This window comes from Clupea harengus, chromosome 23, assembly GCF_900700415.2.
Source record: "Clupea harengus chromosome 23, Ch_v2.0.2, whole genome shotgun sequence".
NCBI classification, from domain to species: Eukaryota; Metazoa; Chordata; class Actinopteri; order Clupeiformes; family Clupeidae; genus Clupea; species Clupea harengus.
In genome coordinates, this window is record NC_045174.1 from 18,403,454 (window position 1) to 18,413,773 (window position 10,320).

The 10,320-nt window shown below is 45.2% G+C and overlaps 1 protein-coding gene across 1 annotated transcript in view; it reads left to right on the forward strand.

The window, feature by feature from the left end:
• Nucleotides 1-5,540: 5,540 nt before the first annotated feature.
• The window catches only part of LOC105904250 (protoheme IX farnesyltransferase, mitochondrial), a 48,207-nt gene continuing 43,427 nt past the window's right edge, over nt 5,541-10,320 (forward strand). Inside the window, exons 1-4 of the mRNA XM_012832106.3 lie at nt 5,541-5,660; nt 6,367-6,509; nt 8,853-9,153; nt 10,012-10,136. Coding sequence (XP_012687560.2) covers nt 5,606-5,660; nt 6,367-6,509; nt 8,853-9,153; nt 10,012-10,136 — 624 coding nt within the window. The 5' untranslated portion in view covers nt 5,541-5,605. The remainder of the gene's footprint in view (nt 5,661-6,366; nt 6,510-8,852; nt 9,154-10,011; nt 10,137-10,320) is intronic.

A 10,320-nucleotide genomic window follows, 5' to 3' on the forward strand; every position in this document is an offset into this window, starting at 1 on the left:
TCAAGCTTTCTCTCTCTCTCTCTCCCTCTCTCTCTCTCTGGCTCACTCGTTCTCTCTCTCTCTCTCGCTCTCTCTCTGTCTCCCTCTGGCTCTCTCTCTGTCTCCCTCTTTTCTCTCTCTGTCTCTTTCACCCTCCATTTCACTCTCCCTCTCTTGTTCTGTTTCTGTCTCCCCCCTCTCTCTCCCTCTCTCACCCTCCTTCTCTCTCCCTCTCTCCCTCTCTCTCTCTCTCTCTCTCTCTCTCTCCATCCAGCCGGCAGGATTAGTGCTGGCACTCAGGCCTCTGGGGGCTGTGCCTGCAGATCAGCGAGAGGAGAGAAAGAAGACCCTATGTGCTGAAAGGTGAAAGGTCAGGGAGCTCTGCTGTGGGGTGGCGTGGGTGTAACTGAGGCCCTAGGACGTTTTAAACCAGAGGTGCCATCAAATAAACCAACACACGCAAACGGTCTCAGGAGACAGTTATCGGTGAACATACCCACGCAACCGGTCTCAGGAGATAGTTCTCGGCGAACATACCCACGCAAACGGTCTCAGGAGGTAGTTCTCGGCGAACATACACACGCAAACGGTCTCAGGAGGTAGTTCTCGGCAAACATACCCACGCAACCGGTCTCAGGAGGTAGTTCTCGTCGAACATACACACGCAAACGGTCTCAGGAGGTAGTTCTCGGCGCACATACACACACAACCGGTCTCAGGAGGTAGTCCTCGGCGAACATACACAGACGCTGGACCAATGGTTATCGTTTGAAACCAACAACTTGGGGCGTTTGCACAAAAATGTTCACTTTCAAAAGTGCAAACAAAGCTTGTCCGCCTTGAACGTTCGCCTGTGTTTGCCGAATTTGAAAGCACCTCCTGTCTGGGCATTCCTTCCTGTTAGCTCTGTTAGCGCCAAGCGTCCTCAAGGTGCTGAACACATGGCTAAAACAACAATAAAAATGGCAATGGCTGTCCAAGAAAAAGCCTCATGTTGAGACTGCTGGGGCCTTCGAAATGATCCCCACTTACGAATGTCTCGCTATGGCTGCTTCAGCTTCTTTGGGTTAAACAACCCGGGTCTGTGTGTGTGTGTGTGTGTGTGTGTGTGTGTGTGTGTGTGTGTGTGTGTGTGTGTGTGTGTGTGTGTGTGTGTGTGTGTGTCTGTGTGTGTGTGTTTGTGTCTATGGCTGCTTCAGCTTCTTTGGGGCCCTTGGTTTCTGTCAATCATTCCAGCTTCAGCATGTCACCTTTTCACCCGTGAGAAGCTATAGAGTGTGTTTAAAGTAAACATTAAGGTGAACTCCAATGCTGCAAGACTGCTAAGGAGCTTATTACTTTTTTTTTTTATTTTCACTGAATGTTGAAGTGACCTTGAGAACTTAGGCACACTGGTGCTCATTCATCAGTCGTGCTTGGCTGTATTCCCATCCGAACCAGAGACATTTCACCTTTAATCAAAGATCACTCTAAATGTGCGGCTGGATTTTCATTAACTTGGAAGAAGGAAAACATTTGGAACAGACTGGGGGAAGAAGAAAAAAAAAGTTGATTGCAGTACCACAAAAAGGCGTCTTGGTATGTCAAGTATGTGGTATAAGGAGTATAATTTTATCAAGCAATAAACTGTGATGTTCTTCATCTGTTTGAAGCAAATTTTCCATGCATTGTTTCAAAGTTTACCTAAAAAAATCTAACATGCTTTTGCTTGCAAAATAATTGGAATTTCATCAGACAGCCTTTCCCAAGGGACACTGTTGAGTCCAATCTATGAAGCAGTATCGACATTAATAACGAGACTAAATACACAAAACTGTCATTCTTTTGTGACATTAGCATGTGCCATTAGGGTTGATCTTACAACTCTCGATTCCAGGAAAATCTGCAAGCCAAGCCGTCTCTTTAAAACATAAAATGTATTCCCGAGTGAAGTATTACCCACACTGATATACTTGAGAGAGGGAGTGGGTAAACATTTCTCTCTGAAAAGCTGAACCGTCCCAATCTTGTTTACTCTGACTGTTCGTCTTGGCATGCAGACAGAGCGAAATTGGTCAAAACCACGTCTCAAGTTTCCCTTCTTCTGCAGTGCCTTCTGCCCTGACACAAACACGGGCTATAACTCCGTAGCCATTTCATATGCAGATTCCCCTCAGATAAACCTTCCTGTTTTATATAGCCTGGCTATTTTGGTTCTCTTCTGCTGCTTCCCCATCTCCCATCTCCCACTCCCCACAGGATATTTACAATCTTCCCTGTGGATGACGCAACCGGAGAAGCGACAAACGATCTTCACCACCGTCAGACCACCATGGTGGCATCACATGCCATCGCAGTATGGCCGCACTCAAAAGGCTCCGTCCGTTCCCAATTGATGCCATTGTCTCCCGGGTTCCTCCCCTCCACATTGGGTCCATCTGCTTCCGTGGGCCGTGCCGTTTGCCTAAAATGCGCCGGTGCACAACAGCGCAGGAAGCGGAGGCATGTCTGGGTTTACGACCCCACCGCATCTTCAGTCTTTGCTCCGCCAAGCATCTCATGCAATTATCCCAACCTTCAGCCCACAATGGGATCCATTACTCTCCCAGGTTGGGAGGCTAAGAGTCATTGTGAGGAAACTTCTAGAATAGAGAGGGCTGTGTTCTTTGTTCTTTAATTGGCACTCCAGATGTTCTGAGAAGTGTCTATTCAAATTGGAGACTGTGTAAAGTGCCTGAAGCAGCTGGTATGAGTGGTAAATTTGGTAAAAAAAAAAAACGTTTTAGATTGTCCACATAGATCCACTTGTTCTGAACAAAGAGTCTCTGAACACAGCGTGCAGTGATGACCTTCTTAACTCCTTGTCACATTAAAATCGAATTATTTTCCTGAAGCAGGCAATTGTACTAATAAGAACACACCTATTGTGACATAATTATGGAAGTTAACCTCAAGAAAACACCAACACAGCAATGCTGTGATACAACCTCAGTTAATGAACAAGTAGAATTCTAAAGACCTAAACACAGAATTAGCTACATTCAATTTTAATGTTGTAAACATGTCAAACATTATGGTCAAAGTGAACTTTATATTTAAAGTCAAACTGTGTCCTCTTTTAAGCAAATTTAGATTAATGCAATTATAAGAAACGCAGAAACACATGTAAACACTCACTGAGACCGATAGACGTGAGAAAAGACGCACACATCCTCACAATTATAATGGCAAACACACACACTGCCACACACACACCCACACACAGACAGAGAGAAACAGATACAACATCTTATTTTGTTTTGTGTACCTCTACCACATATCACAAATCCCATCTCCAAACACAAGGAAGCCGAGCACAGCAACAATATGCGACGGCAGAGACCTTTTTTCACTTTGATTACAAGACATAAAGAAAAGAAAGAAAGAAAGGAAGAAAGAAAGAAAGGAGGAAGGTAAACAGGATCATAAAGCCTCCTCTTTGTGCTGCACAAATCAAAACGCTGCCTCCGAAAAAGGTAGTTGACCGGGTCAAGATCCCGAATCAAATCTTGTTGCAACAGCACATCACAGTTATCTGCAGTAATAAAGGCACTCTGTGTGGCCGGAGCCTAGCGCTCCCACCACTCCTAGCGCTCCCAACGCTCCTACCCCTCCAGCCTGCTGGGGATTGTTGACATTCATCAGGTCTGCACTGGGATGGGGAGCTGAGATTACACCATGTAATCTGCAGCAGGGTGGGATGTGTGTGTGAGTGTGTGTGTGTGTGTGTGTGTGTGTGTGTGTGTGTGTGTGTGAGTGTGGAGAGGAGAAATTGTAATGAATGAGATGGATGGGGTGGGGTGGGTGAGATCACCTTGGTGCTCTGTGCAGAGAGAGTGAGGGAGAGAGAGAGAGAGAGAGAGAGGGGGGGGGGGAGAAATAGAGAGAGTGGGGGGGAGAGAGAGAGAGAGTGGGGGAGAGAGAGAGAGAGAGTGGGGGAGAGAGAGTGAGGGAGGGAGGGAGAGAGAGAGAGAGAGAGAAGAAGAGAGAGAACGAGAGATTGTATGGCTGATACCCCAAAACAAAAACATGCTGACATGTGGCAATTGACTGTGCAAGTGCTAATATGTAAGCGCACACACACACACACACACACACACACACACACACACACACACACACACACACACACACACACACACACACACACACACACACACACACACACACACACACAGAGAAATCTATACTGAAAACTACAAGGTGGTCTAAATGCTGGTATCGAACAATGTAATTACTGAATGCTATTCACTCACATCTTGCCAGTCTGCCCAACACACACACACACACACACACACACACACACACACACACACACACACACACAAACTGATCACATCAAGGTTTTCCCAATAGACTATCCGGAAACATCATTATTGTTTCATCACAGACACAGACCGAAGCCTGTGTATGGGAGCTGTAAGCACTTTGCAGTCTGATAATTATAATTATTCATTGATTCAATTAATTATCTAATTTCACTTTATATATCAGGGTCTTTCAGTGTCATGCCAAGTCTCCTCGTCTCTTCAGTTGGTGGCGGAGGCAGAGTAAGCGCAGCAGTGGGGGAGTTAATCAGGGGGGGCCATCCCACTGGCAGCCTTTGCTAGACTAATCAGGACGATCACAAGCATAAATAACTGTCTCCTCTGCGGGTCTGGATGGGGCTACCAGGAGGACACACAAGGGCAAAAGGGGCAAAGGGCCAGACATTGAATTAGGGAGCAATTTAAAGGGAAATTAATTCAACTCTTGCAACTCAGATTTATCAGCGTGGGACAGCGATAGTCTGACCTTGTTTTGGTGATCTGGCTCAGGCTTCCTGCCTGTGGCTCAGAACAGTGGCATAGGGATAAGCTTGATAACAGAAATTAGATGTGTATGACCACTAAATCAGTATCAGAAGAGAACAGGCTAATATTTCACATGGCTGCCTTTCCTAGCACATATTTAAAATCTCAGTTGTGAAAATTGTAGAGCTCTGTTCAAAAGCATATCACAATTTCATTCTATATCTGTTACTGTGAAAACCTTACCCGCGGACCTATTCCTACAGCTGTGCCTGCTGCCATGCGGCAGCATGTTCAGATGTGTCCATTCAGTGGCACCTGACTGTCTCTCTCATTTTTCATATTTTAACATATAGAATGTGCAAGTGGCCTGCGGATTGGTTTGTGGATTAAGTAATCAAAAATAATATATTACATATATAATTGAATATATAATTAATATGTTACATAAGTAATTGAAACAGTAGTTACCAAACTATTTGGTTTCACCAAACCGTTTGCCTAGGTTTTCTGCTGGCGTTATTTCACTCACATCTTACTTTCGCCGATTTTGTAATCCCCCCTATTTTTCCATTCCATTTTCTTTTAACCAGGAAGGTATAAAATGCTAAGATTAAAAATTACAAACTTCCGACCGACTCCCATATTTTATTAAGTCTGTGAGGGTTTAGGGCTTTAGGATTGGATCATTTCTGTCTAGAAGCAGCGCGTATCAACCGGAAGTATTATTAGGCAACGTGGTGACATAAACCGAGATCCTTCTGTTACCAAAGCGAGGTCAAAATGGCGGCCTTCTGCATGTGAAGAGGACATAGCGGATGCCGGTTTTGTGTTTGAGGAATATGTATAAAACACCATGTAGCCGACTCACAGGTATATGTACAGCGACGAGAAGGTGGCTAATACGCAGAGGCTTGAAATGATGTGAAAGTATCAGTTGTATCTTCACAGATGTTGATTTTGTTGAAATGTTATTAGCATCTCGGCTAACGTAAGCTAACTTCAGTGGTTGTCAATGTGATCTGTTGGCCGAATGCTTGCTATCTAGTACCCTGGCAGTGCCTTTCATAAATAAAGAATGTTTTGTTACGTATTATTAAACATCAAATTATATAGACGCTGATCAGCGACCATCGGAGGGGTTGAAATGACCAGGTCATGGTATTTCTGAAACGTCTTGTGAGGTCAATCAGGGTAACCGACCCGACTGTAACAAGGATTTGACGTTGGCATGTAAACTAAGCGTAGACATCTGTAGCCAGTTGTACAGTCAGGAAACGATGAGAAGCTTGTTCAAAATGCCTTAACTTACACGTCGCACTGACATTCTGTTTAAGAGACTGTGCTTTTATAAATGTGTGTCCTAGTATACCTATGCTAGCTAGCAACCAATCAAGGAAGGTTAGCATGGGTAGGTTAACGTTAACATAAAGTCCGCTGCTCAGATGTCATTCTTTGCATTCAAAACGCAAAACTGTATGTCAGCGCCGGAAAACCTGTTTGTGTGAATGGTTAAACAACAGAAAGGAGTCGTTATGTGACGTCACCTAACTGTCACTGTAACTGTCACTGTATGCAGGTCTGCTGGGGACCACTGTGAATAAGCAGCTATCGGCGCGTGCAGCTAAATGTCCCCTGAGTTCCCGCGGCCTGACACAGCTCCGTAGCACGCACCCTAAAGAATGGCTTACATTCCAACAGCTACGCTTCCTCAAGCGACAGGTGAGTTAGCGCTGCAGCCTCTGCTCCGTGTGTGTGGGTTTCTATATCCACCTGACTCCATAGACCGTCTCAGACTACAACCTTGGCCCAGACCCAGCCCTGAGGGGAAATGTAAGATTCAATCTCCATGATGTGTTAAATGGCGTCTATTCTAGTTCTGCATGTCACTGCAAAAAGGGGCTATTAAAAAATATCTTGTAAACTTTGGTGCACAGAGCAGCATGTGGCTTTAAATGTTAGGTGACAGCCATGTGGCTACTTCAGGACTTTGTGTAATGGTGAAGTGTGGCTCAACCACTAGAACAAGGTGACACCAACACCAAGATCATGGGTTTGATACCCAGAGAACACGCATACTGGTGAAAACAACTGCACAGTATGTTGCTTTGAATAAAAGCATCTGCTAAATGAATAAATGTCATGTGTTGTAATTATCATAACCACACAGCCTTGCATCTATAGATTTCAGGTGATTGGAAAAAATGGATTAGGATGCCATGTTGGACACAGTTAGCATGTAATGATCACGCTGTTGATCCGTCTGTCAATCTCTTTATCCACACATTTTGTTATCATTCTGGATGACCCCCCCCCACACACACACACACACACCTGTATTTAATGTGGTGCGGTTGAAATGTTTCAGAGGAACACATTTTGAAACAAACCACCTCCGGTGTTTAGTATGTAGTTAGCTACTCTGCCCTATACCCCTCCTGTATTTAATCGTTACATTTTTCTTGGAAGGTGTTATGGTTTTATTGCTTCCCTCTTCTCCTCCTGTGTTTAGTATGTAGTTAGCGATCGACCCGGGTTTGATTCCCAGCCACGTGTGTGTGTTGTTCAGGTGTGTTTGTGAACGTGTGTGTGTGTTGTTCAGGTGTGTTTGTGAACGTGTGTGTGTTGTTCAGGTGTGTTTGTGAACGTGTGTGTGTTGTTCAGGTGTGTTTGTGAACGTGTGTGTGTGTGTTTGTGAACGTGTGTGTGTTTGTGAACGTGTGTGTGTTTGTGAACGTGTGTGTGTGTGTGTTTGTGAACGTGTGTGTGTGTGTGTGTGTGTTTTCGAACGTGTGTGTGTGTTGTTCAGGTGTGTTTGTGAACGTGTGTGTGTGTCGTTCAGGTGTGTTTGTGAACGTGTGTGTGTGTTGTTCAGGTGTGTTTGTGAACGTGTGTGTGTGTGTTGTTCAGGTGTGTTTGTGAACGTGTGTGTGTGTTGTTCAGGTGTGTTTGTGAACGTGTGTGTTGTTCAGGTGTGTTTGTGAACGTGTGTGTGTGTCGTTCAGGTGTGTTTGTGAACGTGTGTGTGTTGTTTAGGTGTGTTTGTGAACGTGTGTGTTTGTGAACGTGTGTGTGTGTTGTTTAGGTGTGTTTGTGAACGTGTGTGTGTGTCGTTCAGGTGTGTTTGTGAACATGTGTGTGTTGTTTAGGTGTGTTTGTGAACACGTGTGTTTGTGAACGTGTGTGTTTGTGAACGTGTGTGTGTGTTGTTTAGGTGTGTTTGTGAACATGTATGTGTTGTTTAGGTGTGTGTGTGTGTGTGTTTGTGAACGTGTGTGTGTGTTGTTCAGGTGTGTTTGTGAACGTGTGTGTGTTGTTCAGGTGTGTTTGTGAACGTGTGTGTGTTGTTCAGGTGTGTTTGTGAACGTGTGTGTGTGTGTTGTTTAGGTGTGTTTGTGAACGTGTGTGTGTCGTTCAGGTGTGTTTGTGAACGTGTGTGTGTGTCGTTCAGGTGTGTTTGTGAACGTGTGTGTGTTGTTCAGGTGTGTTTGTGAACGTGTGTGTGTGTTGTTTAGGTGTGTTTGTGAACATGTATGTGTTGTTTAGGTGTGTGTGTGTGTGTTTGTGAACGTGTGTGTGTGTTGTTCAGGTGTGTTTGTGAACGTGTGTGTGTGTCGTTCAGGTGTGTTTGTGAACGTGTGTGTGTGTCGTTCAGGTGTGTTTGTGAACGTGTGTGTGTTGTTCAGGTGTGTTTGTGAACGTGTGTGTGTGTTGTTTAGGTGTGTTTGTGAACGCGTGTGTATTGTTCAGGTGTGTTTAGGTGTGTTTTAATTGGTATTGGTTCTATATAAATACATCAAATTGAAAAAGAATGGCAGGGACACTTGTTGGGAAAATCTTTGGGGTTTGGATTATCCTCCTGTTCCTCTCCTGTGGCCATTTCTCTTGAAAGCGGTCAAAGGGTTAAATTGCTCTCCTCTCCTCCTCCTGTATTTAGGATGTTGTAGTGAGGCTGAACTTTCCATAGGGTAATATGCACATGTTGGTGACAGGGATATTTCATTCATTTATATTCCTCCTCCTCCTCCTCCTCCTCCTCCTCCTCCTCCTTCCTCCTGTGTTCAGTATGTGGTGCGGCACAGCGGAGCGCTCGGCCAGCGCCCCCGTCCCAAACAGGAGCCCGTCTCCGCCGCGCTGGAGGACCGAGGCGACGTCATGCTGCAGCAGGTCCAGCAGATCCCCACCATCAAGTCCGTCGCAGGCCTGGCGGTACCGGCCCCGGGCGCCAAGCCCCCACCGGACCTCAGCAACGAGCCCGAAGCGGACCGTCTGGCCCGCATCGAGGCCCGGCAGTGGAAGGAGCTGAAGGTGGACTACTCGGAGCTGCCGGATGTCTACGCACGCCTGTCCAAGATCAACCTCACAGGTCAGTCTCAGGAAGCTGTCTGAGGTGTGATATGGGCAGAGTGGCTCTGTGCTGATTGTTGGTGTTTTTGTATGTAGCTCTTGTTGTCAATGAAGGACAAGTGCTCAAGTGTCCCTCTGGCTCATTGTGACATAGAGTGAGGTACTTCCAGGATTAGTGTTTTAGGATGCCGGCACTTCTGATTCAAAAATGTATTAATTTGTTAAAATGTGTGGGAAAAAAATATTATATTCCAACTGTGACGACCGGTTCGAATGGCAAGTCACTATTGTCTCAGCCGTGTTACTTCATGTTATGAATAACCTCGTGTTATGAGGTGTGACGTTTCTATTTTGAAATACATTTCCTCTTGATCAATGAGTTGTTAACAGTATTGGGCATATAATGTAATACGTAATAATAACCCATTATTCACATCAATCCTTCCGCATTCAATACGCCCTATTGCACATCAATCTTTCCACATTCCAAATGTACCCTGACTTTGGGTTGGGCCAATTGTGGGTTGCATTGGAATTGATTTGAATGATTTATGGGTGTGTTTGATCTTGTTCTAACGTGACAGCCTTATAGGTAGGTTGTAATGCAGATGTGATATATTGGTTCGCTCTCTGATATGTATCGTGTGTCTAATCAGTTCTTGTACTAAAGGATACTCATAGTAATTGAGTTCACGTACTGATATCGGTTAGAAGCAGCAAAAGGTGTCAAATCCTTCGTGCTAGTGGTTAGGGGGCCCAATTTATTCAAGTGATTTTTAATAACTGCCTTTCTGTGTGGTTAAGGTCTTCAGTAGTATTCAATAGTTTCTGTTTTTTACCAATGTATACTAACCACTGTTCCTGTGATCTGTCACAGCGTTGGTCGTCACCACGGCAGCGGCTGGCTTTGCCATGGCTCCCGTGCCCTTTGACCCCTACCTGTTCCTGTACGCATCGCTGGGAACGGGCCTGTGCTCCTGCACCGCCAACTCCATCAACCAGGTCAGTGCATTAAAACCACATTACTCAACAGGAGGCCAGGCCCGTGGCCCTGCCAAGAAAAGACACGTCATCTGTATGTGAGTGTGTGTATTTGTGTGTGTGTGATGTGTACGTGAGGGGTGTGTGCTTGTGTGTATTTGTGTGTGTGATGTGGTGTACGTGAGGGGGGTGTGTGTGTGTGTGT